The 21,925-nt window shown below is 34.3% G+C and overlaps 1 protein-coding gene across 2 annotated transcripts in view; it reads right to left on the bottom strand.

Annotated features, from left to right (window-relative positions):
- Positions 1-953: 953 nt before the first annotated feature.
- LOC134529080 (tyrosine-protein phosphatase 69D) overlaps positions 954-21,925 on the bottom strand; it is a 112,778-nt gene continuing 91,806 nt past the window's right edge. For both annotated transcript variants that reach the window (XM_063362787.1, XM_063362788.1), the window contains exons 23-25: positions 15,642-15,802; positions 12,124-12,259; positions 954-7,405 (exon numbers count right to left, since the gene is read on the bottom strand). In XM_063362787.1, the coding sequence (XP_063218857.1) occupies positions 7,331-7,405; positions 12,124-12,259; positions 15,642-15,802 (372 nt within the window). In that variant the 3' untranslated portion in view covers positions 954-7,330. The remainder of the gene's footprint in view (positions 7,406-12,123; positions 12,260-15,641; positions 15,803-21,925) is intronic.

Here is a 21,925-nt window from a genome sequence, read left to right on the forward strand (position 1 = left end):
CTTTCTTTATCTTTATGTCGTTTGAGATAGGACTAACTGCTTACGTCTGGCATGCCTCACGACGGTCCTACTGAGAACGGACAAACTATAATACCAGTCTCTGTATCACTGCCGCTTACAAAATCACCTCCCGCCGGTCACAATACATGGCTTGTTGTTTGATGCATGCCAAGCTGCCCTGCCCTCAGATAAACCCAGAAAAACACGTTTTTAAATTTTTTCTCAAAAATGTTTACAAAACAAGGAGGGGGGCTTATACGCGGGCGGGGCCTTTACGCGAGTAAATACGGTATCTAACAGTCAGCAGAAGCTGGGTATCCCCGTTTCAATTTAATTATCAAAAGGAAAAATTCCAGATATTTTGCAATTTCCCTGACTTTTCGAGGATTCTCAAATCATTTTCATTTCCCCCGGCTTTTCCCAGTTTTCTATACTTGTAGTAACCCTGTAATACCATTCTTATTTCTAATGTCCCTGACACATTTACAACTTGCTTATAAGTTAGGGAGCTATTATTAAACCATTTTCCATATTGTAAATTTTAAAAAAAAGTTATGTGCTTTAAACTAAGTGAAATGCTGGCTAATGTGTACATAGGTGTTTGTGTTTCTTGAAAAAAACAAAAAAAAACAAAAAAACATAAAACATTGTTATTATGGCACTAACTAGTCTTAAGTAATCCAAATTCACATAGCGAAAGGTTTACACAAAAATTAAAAACTATCACCACATATTTCATTTGTCAAAAAACTAAGAATTTATCATTCATATTTTTTGCTGCACAGTGTGAAATTGAGGAATTGCTATGTGAATTCAAAGAATGATCTCTCATACAATAGCTATAGATACTCAGTAGAGAGTTCCAACAAACACACCCAAATTATAACTTTCAAGTTAAAAGAGTAAGTACATTGTAGGTGTAAAAACAATAGGTGAATGAACAATGCAATTAATATCATTTAACTAGTGTAATTTGGCACAATACAGGATATTACATAAAATGTATCCACTCTTCTGATGTCTATGTCTTCAGGTAACTGCATTTATGGTTCTGATTTTACAAATGTTACTTGGAGCAGGCTTTAATGCTCAGGCCACGCTTATTAACATAAAATGTAGCTGTAGAAATTGGAACTTGTTACAATATTAAATATACCATTGTCATTCATGCAGAGTCCAAACAAAAGTTAAAATTCTTATCATCATGTAAAATAAAAATGCTGCAGTCAAAATAAATACTACCTACCAAACTAAGTAGGCAATAATCAACTCAGTGAAGTAAATTTTTAGTTTTACAGCAGTTTTCTAAACACATTCTTTAGTTTAAAAAAAGGTATGACAAAACAAAATAACAATGGCTGAAATCTGTTTGTACCTGTTTGAACCCAATGAGAAAAACCACTACTAGCTCATTTGTCTATACTTGTAGATAGATAAATAAAGGCATTGACATTGTGGGTCTCCACAAACATTTTAAAAGTTTAATGAAAAGGTCACACTGAGCATTTCAGAAAAGCACTATGACAAAGCTCAAAGATCATATATCATACATGGAGGTTTTGGCTATATGGTAGTTTTTAGAATGTAAACACAACTACTCAGACATATGGGATTTGATCTCACTTATTTTTTTTAAAAAAAAAAGAAAGAAAAAAAAGCAAAATTAATTTATATGCTGCACATCGGTTACACAAATAATGATAGAGGGAGATAATATAATATACCACATTAATTATGTTAACCATGCCTGGCCTGTTCATCCAAGATTAACCCACATAAAACTTTAGGTTGTGCCTTCGGGCAGGTGACAAGTAACCGAGACAAAGTTCAACATGAGTGCCATGATTTTTCAGCTCCTGGATAGCAATGTTAGTCAGAGGGAAAAGATAGGAACTGACCTCATGCAGTTCACCTCAATATGGTGGGTCTAATGCGATCTTGTCTTAAGTTTCAATGTGCTAGAGGAGGTTACTGATGTGTTAGTCAGCGTGGATTGGTTCAACGTTGCACCGGCATTTCCAGAATGTGCTTAATGTGTTATTCAGGTGATGCAATTTAGTCAGTGCGGATTGGTTTTATGCTGTACCAGCATTTTCAGAATGCGCAGAGCGTATTAATGTGGGTCTACGACTAGTGTAAGAGCTAATGCTTCTTCTCCACGATTCCTTACATGCAAGTGACATGACTTTCCGTACATGACGATAAATCTTCAAAATGAATAATGGATGAAATTAATTATGCAGTGCATTGCATCCACTGACATGAAATATGTAGTAAAAGACAAGCCACCAGAATGGCTGCTGAGCCTTGCCTACGTCTATGCAAAAAAACAAAGGAGGACAGCACACAAATTCACCAGAACAATTTTTTTTTCCAAATTGTGAATACAAAAAATATTCTCTCAGTGACCAAAGAAAAATCCTCCTAGGTCCTGAAAGCACATTAATAAAATGTTTTGAATAATGACACAAAATTGTATGGTGCACCATTTCATGACACCAATCCATAATACTATTCACAGATGAATGTATTAAATAAGATTATTAAATTAGTAAACAGTTTATTTTACCTTGTACACTAAAAACTGTTCTGGCTGAAAATATTGGTAAATGTTAATGTATACTCAAAAAGTTTCATTTACATTTAATAAACAATAATTTATTCAGTCATAGCCCTGCTTTTAATATACACAGAACTTGTTCATCAATGCTTCGAAAACTAACTTAAAACATTTTTACTGTAAAAATACATTTAAAAGTAAAACTAAAATAGTTATTAATAATTAGCATGTTAAGTTAGAATGACAGCTGAAGTTCATACTGACTTTGCTAAAATAATCACATAATAAAATAGCTTTCTGAATATATAAACAAATACTGTATTTACCTGAATATAATGCTACGATTTTGATCAAAACTGTGGAAACTAAAAGTGGGGGTCGCATTATATCGCAAACTTGAATCTTGCCATTGGGAACAGCTTAGTTGAAAAACTACAGGCTATGCCTCTTAAATGTGTCATTTATGCTACTTTAGACCGCTGTTAATAACCGCCTCCTTAACCTCCAGTTATCTGAAAAGATACAAGCTCTGTCTGTAGACTGCATCACTTATGCCACTTTAGTTCCGGGGCTTCCCAAACCTCTACTCAGGCGTGATGGGTGAGAGGTGCAAATGGAGTTTGTTTCTGCTTCTCTTCACCGAGGCTGCTGGGGGAGGCATCCCCAGCACCAAACCAGACCAGACCACCCTATATCACCAAATTCTTTGCTTTCTCAACAGCCACTGCTTTTGAACTGCAGTCATAAAACACACTTGTTTTTCTAACTGCAAGTGTCTGGTAATTATGAAATAAATTTAATAATTTTAACAATTTCAAGTCCTATGTATTTGAATCGTGATTTCCAATCCATAGTCTTTATCATAAAATCATAATAAAAAAATTTGGGGTCGTATTACATTCAGTCACATTATTGTCTGGTAAATACAGAATTTATATCACTGATAAGACCTTGAAGTGACTAATTGTCTGTTAAGAGGTCAAATTAATAATAAAGGTTGGTGCACTAGTTACATATGTGCATTTTCTCATTGAATTGTCATACAAAATTTTTTTTATCACAAAAGCATGGAATCCTTACATGTTACCACGAAAGCACTTGGTCGCAGATCTTTAAAAAAAATATTAACACTTCAATACATAAACACATGAATACATACACAAGTATGAAAATTAGTTTTGAATATTTTAATGTATTAGATTCTGCATAAAATCTACACATTGACTACTATTGATAGAGGCAAGATTTAATTGTTTTATTTTTATGACTTAAGTGTTAAAACACCTTTTAATGGTCACTGGTTAGTGCTTAATGCTCTTAAAAATGATCACAGATAAGAATTATATTTAAACAAAGTACAAGAAAATAATCATATAAAAAATAAAATAAATTGTATTTTATTTTGTAGTACTTCTAGTTGGCTTTCTGGAGCTTATAGAATATCATAAAAAAATTCTACCATCCATCCTTACATTGTAATAATACAAGCACAAATCAACAGAATCCACATTCTATGTTGAAAGTCCAACTTCTTATCCTGCATCTTCCTTCTGCAGTTTTCCTAGACATCATTAGAGCCACTTATGTAAAGAATGTGACAGTGACTTTTAAATCATTCAACTGTTGACCATATTCTATCACTTAAATATTTTTCCCCCATTGATTATTTCAGTACATTAGGAACAAGTAATGAGATGGATGCATTTTAACAAGCACATAATTATCTAATTTTGCAAATAAAAGTTTACTCTATCTCATGAATAAAATTAAATAAATCATATAGATTACCTGAAATTCTGTGTTATTTGAGTTATTTTGAGTCACCAAACAATCTTACCTCTAACAACAGGTTAACATGAGAACCACCTGCAGTGGCAGAACTGATAGCTCACCAAGACAAAGGGCCTTGCAATAATGTTGCAGGTTTGACCCTAGAAAAATTGTCATTGTGGGGGAAAACAATTTCAATTCAGGAGGTCTTTGACAACTATCTTGCTAAATTGTGAAAAAAATACACAGTGAGTCAGGCTGAAGTACATTAATTGTGTAAGGGTATTCCTTACAAGAAATAAAGAAATAAAATTTACTTACAGATTTACTAATAAGTGAACCGTGAACACGTAAAAATAAAATATTTCTGTTTATCCAATAACTATATAAATAATGTTTCAAAAAATCTGTAAGACTTCAGTTGGAAATTTCACTAATGCGAATTCTGATTTCAAACCCTTTATTGATCAGTTATAAAAAAAACTGCAATGCAATCATTTTTCACTATAAAGTATTAACGTATATGTATCTTCCTACATAAGTTACTGCTGAATTTAGAAACTCAATTTATATTAAGGGGCCCCGCCTACCTGGGCACACACGCGGTGCGCAGAGCTTCAGGAAAAACAACGCCATTTCAAAACTACTCAAGATATCCGAGTGTGGTCTGTTTACGAAAAGCATTCAAGAGTTCGCTGAGGGCCGAAAAGTACTTTCGATTTCAGATGAAGTTTTTAAACGGTATTTTTAGAAAAGTTAAAATGGCTAAAACGCATATTTTCAGAGTAATTTTAAGGCGTAAAAAAACCAGCACAGATTCCTAAAAACACTTAAGGGACTTGCATTACACCTTTATCTTCATTTTTGGGCCATATAATGTTACGGTCACCGCTCAAATTTCACAGTTATCCTGTGACGACGAGAAGACTGCGCGTCAATTCAGAGCCTTGCACTTAGAGGCGACACCACGCTAGAAGCACCAGCGAGCGTCGCGCTTATCATCCCGCCTCACTAACACACATACACGCCTGACGAGGCGGGCCCCTTAAGGCCTGATAGGTTTGCAGCAAAATTTGCTGTGCAGCACAATCAAGAGCAACACACTTTTTTTATTTAAACATGCAGTTATCTTGCAATGGTTTATATGAGGGATTTCTGATAAGATAATTTTTTTTTGCCTTTTTCCTGCATTCCTTACAAAAAAAATGGATTAATACAGTTTTTCCAAACTACAAACCAAGCAACTAAGAACGTATTTTTTTAAAACCAACCTGTTCTTTATCTCAAAAGTTGATGATATTTTCTAAATAAATATAGTTTGTTGTGTCCAGGATGCCGGGAGGATAGACATATCGACAAGATTATTTCTTTGTATTCTTTATATTGTATTTAGTTCATTTAAGCATACGTTTTAAGACATTTATAAAGATAGTACGTAGTTCTTATGATTCAGTGGAAAGGGTACATGTGCACTTAGCCGGCTGATGCGTAGCGAATGTTTGTAATCTGAAGATGTCAGCGGGCATGTACACAGAACTGTTTTTGGGACTCTGTATGCTGTACAAACCGAGGATGATCGTGCGTCGCTGCTGACTCCTTGAAGCCGGAGTGCCTCGTGGCCGGACGCCTTAGGGCGTTGTTGCTGGCGGTGGACTGATGCGAGAGACGCTGGGAACAGCAGCAGAGGAGGCTAGGCTCTTGGAGGGAGCGGATGTCTAGAATGTGATTATGGTGACTTGTACGTAAATGGTAAATGAAGTGTAGAGTTGGGAGCAGGAGTAAAAGAGATCTCCCACAGATTCATGGAGTTCCTTCTTGGGGTACCTATCCCTTAATTTTGGCTATCAGTGAGTGTACCGCTCGGCACTCGAACCCACCTAGGCCCGACTGCACAGTGATAGGCAGACGGGCGCAACAAGTCGTAAATTATATTTTTAGGTGCAAGTACCCCCTTGAAATCTAATTTAAACACCATAAACTCATTTTTAGCTTAACTTTTCATGAAGAATCACCTCACAAAACTCAAGTACTGCATACTGACTCAACCTATATTCATGAGAAAAAAATAAACATACATATTTAACATAGCACACTTGGAATATAAAAAAAAAGTCTCACTGATGAAACAAAAGCTTAAGAGTTGATAGTTTTAAATAATTACTGTCAGGACACAGGCATAAAATATATTTTGCCATTCACTTAGTATTAACTAAAAACCATCAAAAAGAGTAATCAGTAACAATAAGAAACATATACATTACTGCTTGAAAATTAACATTTAAATCTAGAACTCATGCAATGATAAATTGAAGTATAAAAGTTTTAACTACTGACTGTCAATAACAGGCAAAAAAATTTTTTTTTGCCATTTGCATAGTGTTACTTATATAATAAATAAAAGAAAACCAATAACAAGAGCGCACAATATAGAGTGCAAAGTAGTAATCACATTTGTAGCTATAACTCATGTGCAATGTACGGTTCTCAAAACCTTCATTCACATTCCACAAAATAAATATGAGAGAACATATAACTTCACTGCAGCAAGTCAACGTTATTAACTTCTTTTTAAAGGTCAGTTCACCAAAGTTACTATTACTGTAGACATTTAGGTATTATTCTGAAAATATCTGTACACACTCACTGAAGCAAAAAATCTAAACTTCTGAAAGTTTACTTCTGCTTTGATGTAAAAGGTTCAAGAAATATTACAGGAATTCTAAGTTATTATCATGAAATAAAAAACTGCTTGTCTTTTAAATGCTGACTTTTCTGATATCACAACATCCACAAAAGTCACTGGCTGAGTTACAGAAAAGAAAATAATAAAAATTGGTAAAAATTCAAATAACATTCAAAAGAAGAAATAAAAATTTTATAAAAGCCATTTTATAAAATTGCAATCAATGTTGTTCCTGCAAAATGTTGCAAAAATACAATGTTGAATGTACCAAACTTCAGGTACATTTTTTTTACACACGTACACAGCGCTGAGGATTCTTAGGCTTCATCACTTGCTAAATGATGAAGATCGGCATAATTCACTACTGCACGATGCAAGAATTCATACTGGGCCTGTGAAATAAGGAAATTTAATTAAAAATCACGTAAATAGATTAAAACACATTCATGCACAACCAAACCAGAGCCAGAAACGCTGAGCCAGAAAAATCTGAAAATCATCAAAATGAGCCATTAAAAAAAAAAATTAACCTCAATCAGAATTGCTGTTTTTAAGTCTCATTCCAAAAAAGCGAGGGTTAGGAACTGTGCACGCATAAGTATGTGGGTTCCTCATAAATCCTTAAATCAATTCAAACAAACTACCAAAACATATTAATAACACCAAACTAAATATAGTTAAAAACAAAATATTTATTTTCAGAATGGCAGAATTAAAAATGTGACCTGATCTAGGGCTACATCCACTTAAGCCCGATATGCCACCACCTCCCTCCTTGCTCTGCTCACAAGGGTGCTTCTATGTTTGAATAGCATGCCACCAGCAATGCAGTGCGACATTCCCATAAATAATTGTTCTTTGTAATATTGTAATTTCTTTTATTTTTATTCCCCAAGTTTTATTCTGTCCAGCTACATTCAATGATGTTTTAATTAAATAACTTTTAATACTTATAATGTCCCCAGCACACTTGAACATTCCTGAACACACCCCTAGCACCAATACAGTTTTAAAATATTATTTTAATTATTTAATTATTGGATAAACTGAAGAGAAAAAAAAAAAGCTCGTCTGCATATCCCATATTGCATACCATAATATCCCCATTTCTTTGACATAAAATTAATTTTTTAGGGCCTCTATGGTTTCACTCCTAAATAACCAGTGAATAATCTATAATGCAGGGGTAAGTTACGTCTCCAAACGTCTGTGCTAAACTCAGTCAATTGTAAATGCAACCAAATTGTTTTATGAACAATTTCATAATGGCACTTAAATTCATGCACTGACACACTTTCCTAGAAACCTTGTCACATATGATGATTTGGAAGGCATGTTAAAGCTGTTAACAATCTAAAGTTTGTACTGATCTAAAGGAAAAAAATATTAACTAAATGAGTCAAAATGCTAATACATTTTTATTTAACAATAAAAAAGTTTGAGGTTTTTTGTATTTTGATTATGGTTACACATCAAAAACTATAAGATAATTATGTCAAAAACAACAAGGGTGTTGTATTCATGATATGCTGTAAAAGGCAAAATATAATATGCACAAATATCACACTAGAAACATGCCATACTTTTAAGGCTCAGTAAAATCATAAATATAAAATCTCAAGGTATCAGGATTCTAACGTTACATTCAATCCGCTTACGCTATGCCAAGTTTCAAGGTATCAATCAACAATCAAATGTATTTGGTATTTTTCAAAGGATTGAAGAAGCAGTATACACATTTGGATTGTTGATGATAGTCAAAGTTTAAAATTAAAATTTAAAAAAACAAAAAAAAAAACATTAAAACATGATACAGGTATACAGTTAAATTAAATAAATTATTAAGCACCATTCAGTCAAAAGAATGCACAGTATGTGAATAACCACAGACAACTGAATTAGTGGATCACATCTGCACATGCCACAGCTGACTGGTGAGTCTTGCAAGGTGCTTCTTTTTCCCGCCAACACCTAGCACTCTCCTCAAGCACGCAAAATAACTCCTGTACTTCACTGTTTGGCACTCAAAAACTATTAATTTGTATCACTCAAAAATTAACTAGTATACGGTTTATATTTCCTACAAAAGCTGCAGTAATTATGTTTCATGTTTACAGTAGCCGTCCACTCGGAGCTGCCTGGGATTCTGGACAGTAAGTGATTATGCACCTTTTAACAACTGCTTAACATTTCCGAGTGCTATCCGATTACTATTAGCATTGTCAATATCGTCAAAATTCTAGAACTGTTCTCACATGTTATCTACAAATTGAAATTTTGGAAACAAAGTCGCTTAAACTGGTGCATCGGGATCATTTTTAGGTGTGAAGATTTTGCTACAAAAATTTCAAAGCAGCAGAGAGACAGACATAAAAAGGATGATTTTTTTTAAATCCAAGCCTTAAACATGCAAACTAGCTCTAAACAGATGGCAGTCTTTAAAAACATGTATTATGGGCTATAAATAAAAAACAGACAAGCAATATATATTTTTTATAAGGACAGCAGAATATTATGGTCACAAAAAAACCTCGAGGTTAATAAATTCATGTGTTATATAGTTAGCCAATTATAAAATGATACAAAGATATAAGTACAAAGACTAGCATGGCTATTAGTACAATACATAGCTAACAGCATAAGACACTTCATAAAGCACTCGCCGTATAGTGCACAGCATTAACATCCAATCACACTCCATTTCTGTATCTTACCTTCAGAGAAGCATAGCAAACCTTAAAGATGAAGAGGTGCTTACTAGCTGTAAACATGTTGCAAATATTATTGTTTAACAAATAATTTTTTAGCAATTATTAGCAATATTGTTTAGAAAAATAAACAGTGTAAAACTTAGTACTTGAAATGACAAATTTCTATTTGAGTGAATTATTTTTTATAATCAGTGTGGCAAAATCTTATAAAAAACATGTTAGTTTAGTGGAAACATAGGTCACTAACAATTAAAAATTGGCTTCGCTCAACTTGGAGAAAATGTTGCAAGGTCCATACAAACTTTTGTGAGTGAAGTTAACTGTTCATAACCAATTTTTTTCACCACTTTTTGATACCACTATACAGCATTTTTTAAGAATTGTTCTGTAGATTGTTTCATTTATAAATTATAAAAATCCTCACTTTTATTTATTACTTTCTCCAAACAACTGCATTATACCAGGATTCTACTGTATGTAAGCATATAACTGAAATTTTAAAACAGCAGATGTTAAGATGACACCTGTCACTGCTATCGTACATGGTAACCAACATCAATGAATTATGTATGCCTTAATATGCAAGATCATTGTGGGCACATTGAAAAAAGTTAAGAAGCAACTCTGAGGAAAATGTGATTTCTCACGACACATATGCAAAGGTAATCACAACCATGGCAAAGCAAGAACCTATATCATCTTGCATCATGATAATGTATTTCAGGAAATTGTAAAATTCTAGTTGGTATTGATGATGTCAACATCAGTGTTTCTAATGTATTTAATTGACAAATAAACTCCTTGTGCTACAGTAAAACCAGTTTAAGACAATTCTTAAGACATTTTCCTGCTGAAAAGTACAAATATTATAACACCAAAAGTTTCCTATACCATGAAACCAAACATCCCTCTTTAAAAACATTTAGGGGTAATTAGATTTTCCTGTTTAATAAGCATCAAATAAATACAAAATCACACAAAAAATGAATGTTTTATCAAAAGTCCTTGCCCAATACTTGCCTGAATGCATCATAACATCATTAAAACATTTAGGTTGTTATCAAAGAACCATAACACGACAGCAAAATCTTTTATTTCCCAAACAGTTATATTTAACGTAACACAATAACAAGTGGTTGATTTCTGCAAATTCATGCACGCATTGAAAAATACACAAATTCCAGCACTTTAAATTCAACACAAATAACGATGGCATAAAAACATTCACAAGCACTATAAAAAATATTAACTATACTCAGCATTTAAACACAAAAGTAATCAAATCTATCTCTGAAAACAGTGGTGGAAATAACTGTGTGGATAATTAAGAACAATGACAAATTTCTTGACAGTATCAACTTGAAGAGAAACTATTATTTGGGGTGCATTTGGCCAAGCATTCATAACTGGAAAAAAATGAACATCTATGACCACTGACTACAACCGATAACACAAGCACTCTTTTGCAATGAACATCAAAAAGACCACATTTACCTATGACTAAACAGACGTTGCGACTCGAACACAAAACTAAAGTAAATAAACGTTCCGGATTCGAGAATAAATTTGCACTAAATAAGACAGCAAAATTGTTGAACTAAAATAGAGTTTGTGTGAATAACTAGATTTTAAAATGTAAATGCTGGTTTTCTCCCTCAATATTCCACATACAAAGCTGTTATGAAAAGTTCCACATATTATTTGCAGTTCGCTAAAATTTCCTGTAACAATAAATATGTTTTAAGTAAATTGTAATTCCATGTAGAATTTACTCGTGTATATTTCCTGAATACCATAACTGACTAACCCACAAAAATTATACTTTTTTTTTGGTTTCTCTTTTAATAAGTTTTCCTGCTTGATAAGCCAAAAGTTTTTTTATTCATAAAATTCTTAACAAGGTTTAACTATTGTCCCCCCCCCCCCCCCCCCCCCCGTAATTTGCATCCAAAAAATAACATACTATAATTGAGATATGGCATATAAGCATATTTAAAGGAAGAAAAATGTAGTAAGCTGAAAGTATCATCATTTAAATAGAAACAAAGACTAAACAGACCCACTACAAAAATTCACAATGTTTTTTTAATAATATAATCATGCAATTTAAAAAAAAATCATAAAATGACCATGTCATCTACATAATACTATTTATATTCATTTAAATTTGTTGAACATTTCTCTGTCACATATGTAACTATATTTTTGCTCTAATTGAAAAAAAAATTGTCAGTGAATTCAATTTTTTTACTGTACCTTAGGTTAAACAATTTTTATAACTAAAATTTAAATAATTTGGAACTTTTTCAGTTTAAAAATTTATCTTTCATTAAAAACCTGAATTGCAAACATTCCTAATAAGATATTATTAATTTTTTATATGTCTTTCTAATACTTACAAATGTTTGCAGCATTCCATTCCGTTGCGAACGAAGATTTCTTGTCGTCGTAAAAATGTCTATTCGTTTTTCCGTACGGAGCTGTTGCACCAAAGTACTTAGTGCCACAAATATAGAGCTCCTATCTGCACCACAACTGCAAAAAAAAAATTACATTCACTGAAAACCAAAAACATGATTACATTCACAAAGTCCATACATATACACACACAAATACAGTACACATGTACATGCAAATAATGTGTATGACAAATATCAACTTGAGCCGTGTCCTAATTTCACTACACAGATGTGTACTTAAAACCTTGCATACTTTACAAATCCGGATGGTTCAATGTTTTGCCTCTTTCAACTGTATTAACTAGCATAACAGGTTGTTTTCTTTATTTGTCCTACAAATAACTTTTATTGGAAAAACCATGTTTAACTAAAATTAGTAACTTTTAACACTTACTTAGCATCACACAAATTACTGGTAATTTACTTTATGATTCCATCTTTGTTACTTAGTAACAATCGGTACGTATACGCATGTATTTGATGAAACTTCCGTATAAACATATTAAAACATTTTTTTATCGATTCACTTTAAAAATAACAGTCAAATATAGAAAAATGATTTTACACATCTTTAGATTACTTAAAAATTATTTGAAATATAACCTTTAACTTACAAAACATTTTTCAAAATGGCAGTGTTTCTTGAACTCTAAATACGCAAGAAAAACTCATATTTGTTTACTTGCGTACTTACATACTTCAGTTCCAGTTCAGACAACCCTTGTGATGTTACTTTCCAGAACAATTACGTGTAGGTACTATATACAGTAGAACCCTGTTATAATGAATCTGAAGGGAGTAGTTTATATGTTCACTATAGAGGGGAAACTTTATATCTGGGAAAACTTTTATATTGGCAATACATACTCAAAAGCAAAATCTTAACTAGGGCCTATACATTGGCCTAAGCCAAGAAAAGAACGAATGAAAATTCTCAAAGCAACAGTTTTATGAGCAAATGCAGATATTATTTTTAATGCAATACACATGTACAAACTTTCTATTAATGGTTCTTCGACATCGGCGTATTTTCCTTTTTTCAGGCGTTTAATACTCTGTGACGTATTCGCAGTTTGAGAAAGAAGATTGTTCAGCTTGTTTAATATTGTACTTAATGTGGATGTTGCAATTCCCAGTTCCTTTGCTATTAACAAGTGCGGGACAGTGGGGTTCGAGTCTATCTTTTCAATAATGTCCAGTTTATCTTGCACAGATAATGCCTTACGTTTTTTACCACGTTTTTCACCCTTTTTTATGTACGTATTTCTTATTGAAGCACATTTGCAGCTTAATAACACGAAATTATTTTTACCGTCAAAAGTAAATAAACGAAAAATTACGCGTCTGGCGCATCAAAGATCACTACGTATCATGTAGTATCGCAGTTGCTAAAGCTGGAACGAAATTTTCTCACTTTCTATGGAAAAATTGAGTCCACAGAGTTCTATCTAGTGGTAGTCTTAAGAACCTTACTCGATCAAAATGTCCGAAATGTGAACGATAAAAATGAGACGTAAAAATATTGAATTTGCTGCTATAATGTACATACGTATTTGTGTGGCCGTAATTTATGTTTAAGTTTGATAACATATTAAATGTACACGCGTTCGCCCATTCTTTAACTATGCAGGGAAAACTATTTTTTATTTTCACCAAACTGATCACCATTTCTGGCTACACGTAGGCTACCGAGACCACTCGAATACAACTTGTTTATAATATGAACAGTGGACAATCGAGTAGCGTATTGCGGAGAAAAACTTCAATGTGATCCAGAATAGACGTTTTGTGAAAAAACTTGTAATTATATGACAATATTTGAGATAAATGTGCATTATGTCGGCAAAATTTGTTCGTGGTACACGGGAAAACGTATCAACATTGACAAAAGTTGTGCGCTATATCCAATAAATTAATGCATAACTTCACATCATTTTGCCGGGACTGAGATGGAAATTCACAATAAACGGGAATTCATTATAGGCGGGTTCACTACAAACGGGTTCTACTGTACTTCAGGCAAATTCAGACACTGCCTTAATGAGCTCGCACTGCAAATTATAAGTTTTGAGAAAAGGTTAAAGTTAACCTGTAGTCAAAACTTTGTGGTTTGCAGTGCAAGCACAGTATTTGCTTGATATTTATGTAAAATTAGCATCTCTTTGACTTTACTTGCAAATATAAACATTTACCCTATATAAGCATTGTATCACATAAATGGAAAAAATGTGTTGAAACATATACAACCAAACAAAATCAATTTAGAAGATTATCAACTGTGTAAAATAAGGGAAAAACATATTAAAAACAAAGAAGAAAAAAAACTCTCTGGAAAGCAATAGGACAGTGTCGTACAGACACTAGATTCTATTGGCCAAAAAGAGCCAAAAGGAAGAAGCAATATGTGACTGGCTGATACAAGCACCAATGGAACACCCCTATCAAGAGAACCTGATGAGAATGCAGCAGCACTCTGGTACGCCTAGAAGCTAGAACTCCTACAAGAGAAAGGCCATGAGAACCTGCCATTTTGTTTCTTCTTTATATGCTCTATGTGAATAATCACACAATATTTATTTACATGTTTAACATAAAGTGTGTCAGTTTCATCGCCGTGTTGAGTTTTACATCCGAGTTTATCGCATTTTCAAAAGGAACCATGAAATTTACAATTTATTCTAACAATTTTTATTACATTTAACAACAGCTCAACCATTATGCTAGAAGCGTGTATGACCAGCTAAGTTTATTGCTGAAGCATCCAACATGTGAGCAAGTGAATGTCCTTTATTATCCTGCACCCTTTATTGGCATAACACGGAAATTATGTGTTGCCAGTTTGTTCATAACTGATTCAAAAATTCCCCTAAATAGGTAATTAATGTGTGTTTCAGATGCACATTATATAAATAAATATTTTGCTGAAAAATTGACAAGAACAGTTGCTGTAATCTTGTTTTTGGTGTAATGAATATATATTAATAAGTATTTTTTTGATCATCATCATCATCATCATGGTAAATTATATAATAAAATAGGCCTATATATACGGTGTTTGGGAGCTGGCCAAACTAAAATGGGTTGCAGCGCATGCTGAATTTTTTTTATATGTGACTCTCCTTACGCCCAACAAAGTTAAAAGTGCTAAGAGAAGTGTAAATGTTTGAATCACAGGCAAATTATGTTGTACTTAAGTTGAGTGATGAATGAAATTTTGAATGATGAATGACTTCTTCACAGAAAAAGTGGACATGCATTCGGAGCATTTATGCAACAACTGGCCCAAGGAAACATTCCTGCATTTACTACAAATAACATTTAATAAAACTCACCAACAACTGAATAAAAATTGTTTTAATGCTACATTTGCCAGTACCAACATTCAAGCCCCCTTATGAGTCAGTTGTTCCTAAAGACTGCTAACCCAGCGTGACTCTGGCGATACAGAATGTACATACTTGCAATGAACAACAATAGGCGCTGCTCCCACAAAGGTATCCTGATGGCTCTGTGTTTGATCCACCAGTTCAATGAGTCCCCTGGTAACTTCAGGCACCTCGCCTTCCACCGTTGGCCAGCCATTGTACTGGAACTGTGTGACTGCTAAGTTCTCATCAATCTGGAAAATATTTCATAAACAAATAAGGTAAGTTTATGTGTAAAACCTGCCAATAAACTTAAAAACTTTTGTGTTCACTTACCAATTTTTTTTACAGAGCATAATGTCTCGAAAGCAGGGTCATTAAAGGCAAAAATACACAACATAAATTGGGAATATTGAGGAAGGAATTAGCAATGGCCTTACTTAAGTAACCATCATTTGCATAGTAAATCTACAATTGCAAATTACCTTTTTGTTGTTCTATATGCGAAGAATCTGAACACTTTTATAACAAAATCAATATTTATTTATGATAAAAATATGTAACATAGCACAATTCCTGCCCCCGGCTACCAATAACACTTTGACTGAGATTTTATTACGTTAATGATTTCTTCATGTTTCATAATTAATTAATTCCTATGTTTCTACTATTGTGCATAGGCATTTAAAGAATTTTGTTTGTGCTATAATATTAATTATTATTTGTGTGGGTTAGGTTTTATATAAATCTGAAGATAATGTTTTATTACTTTTTCACTCTAATTTGTTTGGTCAGTTGAAATTAATATGTCTTAGTAATTTAATTTTTGCAATTATAAAGCTACTCTGGGCAGTAAGACTGTAACATTCTAGAAGGTTTCAAAAGAAAGGACGGCGCAGTCGTGACACACTGTCGCCAGAAAGTTGTTTTTCACGCCACAAGTTGGTGCGCTGTTGGAAAAACCCAGCATGTAGGCGCATGACTGCACAGCAATGAACTATACAACTATCGCTGGGTGCTGCCTCGCCAGCCAATCAGGGCGAGCCACGCGGTGGTCCCCCCAGATTTTTATAAAAACATTCTTGCAGCATAATATTCCATACATGGTCATTTTTCTGAATCCTGTCCTGTGATTGGTTTCTAACTTTGTAAAGGAAGGTAACTGCGTGATGCAAGGCAGTTGACACTCGATTGTCGCCGCAGGCGGTCACGTTATCGGCAACTCGGGTAATTCTGAAGAGAATGCACTAAGTGACAATGTAATGCCTGCAGGTCAGGGCCAAGCCAAGTTGCAATCTTTTTTTTTGTATTTTTTGGACAATATTTAATTATAAATTTGACCCCAGACATCTGCATCTGCCCAGGGTGACAGTCGTCACCCACCCGGAATATTTCTACGGGATGACACGTTCCTTGTTGAATGAACTTAATTAAGGGACTTAGTTTTATTTTATATTGCGCAACATGAAGCCATTAAGTTCAACTGGAACTGTGTCAGGTATGTATTGTAAAATTGTTTTATCAAAAAGTAATCAGACAAGTTAAAAACTTCCACATGAACTTCGATCAGAGAACTGAACTGTGATTGGTATGTGTGTAAGTTGTGATTTTTTTTTTAAAACAATAAACAAAGGAAGTTTGAAAACTCTTTAATTTTTAGAAATAAAAACTCTTCAAAATAACTGAACTTTAGTTAAAACAAAACATAATTGAAAATTAATCTTATTAGTTTTTGCATACAAAAATCAAGTTTCCAAGTAATTGGTTACTATTTTGGGTTTTTTTTAATCGGGCCAACCTGAAATGTAACAAATATGCTTATTTAATGTGAGAGACCAGACCACAATGCCATGTTCGAAGCTGGCTGGCATCACGCGTTATGTCACGTGGCATCACGCGTTATGTCACGTGCCATCCACTGAAGCAAGGCATGCCAGGCGGACATTGCTGGATTACAAGGGTCGTCGCTACCCTCTCCCCTCTCCGCTCCCCACGCAACGTCCTTCCACAGCATTGTTATCCATCTCGGAGCGGCCTTGAGAATTCCGCGGGCCACCGCGCGGTGTGGCGCGAATGGGCAATGCCTTCCTGGACTTTTCGGGCGTCAGGTCAGCCCGGGATGATGCAACTCTTCACAGTCACTCTCGTGGGTTAGAGGACGGCGCCCCAGGTACTTAAGCAGCGACGCCGACCTTCGCATGACTGCTGTGGGAGTTCCGGAGTTCCAAGAGCTAAGGGAAGTGCGAAATTGGTGAAGAGGGTGTGCCCCTCCCCCCCGCCCCCCCCAGAGTGGCACGACACTGAGTTCAACTGGGTCGTGAGAGTGCGGCAACCGAGTGGCGAGAGACTGTGTGTGTGTGTGGACCGGCGCGAGGTAAGGGGCGAACCTCTGATGAGCATAGCTCCAGTGAGGAGTGCGACTGTGGAACTTGACAGACATTGAGTGACTAGAGAATAAACATTTTTAAGTGCCAGTGATTTGTGATTAGACATTTTTTTTAAGTACAATTATTTATTATTAATGTTAATATTAGTAATTAATAAACCTGTAATAAAACTTAATTGGGCTATCCCTTACGAACCCAGTTTTCCCCACAAAGGTCGTAACAGTACATATTATGAAGTGAGGTAGGCCCCTAAACATAAAATACAAAGAATTTTTTGAACGAAATAGAAGTGAAGATTTACAATAAAATTACATCCTTAACATTTTAACACTAATCAATATTTACAAACTCATAGCAGACCCCCATGATGTCGACAGGCTGGTAAAACATTCCCATATTTTTATGGAAGAGGAAGGGAGAAAGAATCCAAGGACAGCAGGGTTGATTAGATCCTGCCTTTTAGTTTTTACACCACTCGTCTGTATCAAGCTATAAAGTGCTTTGTAATGGGGTTTGTACAGTTACAAATCACTGTAAAAAAAACCAAACAATAATGTTAATTTTAGAAATTATCTGATAAAAAAAATGACAAAATTTAAAATTACTTAAAAGAAATAGTATACAGGTTTAAGTATTAAGATACCACTATCCCAGATCTCACCAATGAATTAGAATTGAAAGCTAGTTAGAAGCACCTGAAGCTGACAAGAAGATCGTAAACTGTGAAGACACTCGAGACAAAAATGTTGTAAATGACACGTTAAAATAAATAATTCTGATAATGTTTATGATGATAACTGGGACAATTATGATTTTAATTACCACGAGGCTCTTTTTAAAACTGAATCCTTAAGAGATTTAAGAATTTAATAACAAATATGTAAAAGATGACAGCTGTGTAATAAATTGATTACACGTCACTTAAAGGTCCTAAAATATTGGTCAACAGGTTAAGACTTCTACTTGCTTCATTAAATGTAGGAAATGTATCCATCACCAACGAAACATGGCCTACACTTTGTGACTTAAGAAGTGCAGGCTACATACAATAATTACTTGTATGACCTGCATGAACCTGTTGAAACCAACCATTTGGAGCCAAGGAAACCAGTTGAAGCCAAATGCAGTCAGATGGAGTCACATGCACCCAGATGGAGCCCGATCATACTGTATCCTTCGATCATATCCTAACAACTCTACCATTTGAATGTGCATCCTTTTTCATGAATGTGTGTCCTTTTCATTAAATAATGTGTGTACTCGAATATGCATAGAGGATTGAAGAGTTTAATGATTTAACAACACTTGGTCTTTTAGTAAGCGTAAGACGTTATTCAGGATTCTTGGTCCTATAGCAGGCATAAAACATGGTTGCTTAGTTGGTCTATTTGCTAGTAAAAGGTTATATCCATATTGTAGGTCTGACAGTTCGGAAACTCTTATCTTGTCTGCTTGAAATAAGTCATTTTTGTTTGAAAGGTATTTCAATTATGGAAAAAGAAAGCCTCATGGTGCAGATACACTTGGCCCATACGCCCGACTATGGTTATGGCTTGTTCGAAAGGTATGAAAAGTATTGAAAAACAAGGCTTTTAGGTTCGGAGATGTTTTGTCTGTATGATTGAAGTTTTACATGACCTGAGTTAACGGAATGCCAAGTATCGAAAAAGGAGCCCTCATGGTTCAGAGACGTTAGTTCCATACGCTTGTCATTGGAATTTACTTGGACATATTGCATACTTAGTACTGACAAAGAAGACCCCATGAATAGGAAACAGTTGGCCTATATGCTCATAAGGTGCATCAAATACGGCCTCCATAGTAGGCATAGTGATAATGAGTAGCATATTTATTTTGTCACACAGTTGTCTTACCTAGAACTATTTTTCATAGTGAGAATAATTAATAAAATCAATGAAAGTAATGGGAAAAAGAATTTAAATAATGATTTTAACCATTATTAGATTACTCTTAACACATGCCAAGAACAGAACAAGGATAAATATGTATTGGGTGTATCATAATATTAATAAGTAAATTTTTAAATAGCTTTTTATAATTTTTTTTATATATTTAGGTTAATTACTTTTCAAAATGGCTGATAATATGGCATCAGCAGCTTACTGGCGGTTTGTACATAAACAATTTAGGCAGTTTTGGGGCCTATTCACAATATTTTTTTCATTAGTATTTTATACGCTAAAATTAGCTTTTTTGCACTGACTAAGGATTGAACATAGGACTGAAATCATTTGACTGAACCCACTGAATAGATAGATTATATATTTTTTTTTATAATTTTGGGAATTTTTTAGCCTAATAATTACAGAATTTCAAAATGGCGGCCAAGATGGTCGAACAAGATGGCAGATGTTAAGACAGTGTGGTGATTGGCACCACTACACTCTAACAGGTAAATATTAAAACATTATGGCGGTAGCGATCTCTAGACACTAGCCCTTCTTTCTAGTAACAAGTATTGAAACCCAAGATGTCTGCAGTGCCCTCTAGCAGATAATCTGTGCACTAAACAACACTAGCGCTCCTAGTAGCAAGCATTAAATACAAAGATGGCAGCTCAGCCTGCAACAGGTGATGCTATTATCAAATGTGTGTTATTTATTACATATACCTTATTTATCAGTCAGGTAAATGTCTTAATGGTCATGTGGTCAAAGGGATAGGTTTTTCATTCCAGAGGTCCCACCTGTCATGTTTCGAATCACCTCACTTACAATGTATTTTGTATAAAAAAAATTTAATATGTCTATAAGGGTCAAAACAACACTGGTAGCTAATGGAAAATTGACCTTATTTGCACGAGACAGTGATGCTGGCACACTATTGGAATAAACAGAGGAAACAAAGATGGTGAACATTACATAATTCAAAATGGCACACCTCCAGCAGAAAAAAAATAAGATGGCGGCTGTGAGACATCATACAAGATGGCTGACTCCAGCAGACAAAAACAAGATGGTGGCTGTAACATTAGAATTGAAGAAAGTGGCTGTGATGTAATGATCCCAGATGGTGTATGAAATGTCAAAATTCAAGATGGTGGCATGGGTCAAGGTCACGATGTCACCTCAACCAAAATGGCAACAATCAGGAGTGGGGCACTAGGTTATATTATGGGGGGCATAAAATCATAATTCAAAATGACGGAAAGTTCTAGAAAATAAAATGGCGGAATCAAAGATGGTGGACAGGGTCACGGTGAGATGTCAAGGTCATCCAAGTTGGCAACAATGATGTTTTAATCCAAGGTGGCGGACCGACAAATCCCAATTCACGCTCCATCTCCTGTTCTTATACCTATTTGATTGTGCTTAAAACCAACACACTTGTTGTTTGTAGCCCTTAAATCTAGTTAATGTTTGTAAAAATCAGGTATGGATTATTAACAGCACACAAATTTATGACTAGCATACAAACTGGTTTTAAAACATTAAGATATTTAATAATATTAAAAATTACTGATACAAATTTGTAACAAACATATTGTCAATTTTCCTCTGTTTTAAGGTTTTAAGACATTTCGATTCCCGAAGTTTACCCTGTTTACAGATTTTTTCTGTCTGCCGGAACCCTGAATGAGCGCAGTGTGCTTTTGTAAGGCAGTTTTTTTAAATGCTACTAAAGTACTATAACCATTGCAAATAACCTTTATATTGTTTAAACAGGCATACATTTCCCTTTATTTAATGTATTTGTGTAGGGCAAACACATCTGTGTAAGAACTGCTATCAAGTAGGCAATCTGGAGAGCTCACTGGGGCTAGATAAAGTCCTAATCTATTATTTTTAAATTTGCGTTTATGTCATGGTTAAAGTTTTGTTAGAATATGATGAGATAATTTTATCATGTACAGGGCATGAAACTAGCACCAAATCACCATTATTTCTAAAATACTTAAGTCGTAAAACATCACCGACCCTACAACATGGAATCATAAACAAAAACTTCCTTGTAAGGACTTCTGATAAT

This window comes from Bacillus rossius, chromosome 2, assembly GCF_032445375.1.
Source record: "Bacillus rossius redtenbacheri isolate Brsri chromosome 2, Brsri_v3, whole genome shotgun sequence".
In the NCBI taxonomy this organism is placed as follows: domain Eukaryota; kingdom Metazoa; phylum Arthropoda; class Insecta; order Phasmatodea; family Bacillidae; genus Bacillus; species Bacillus rossius.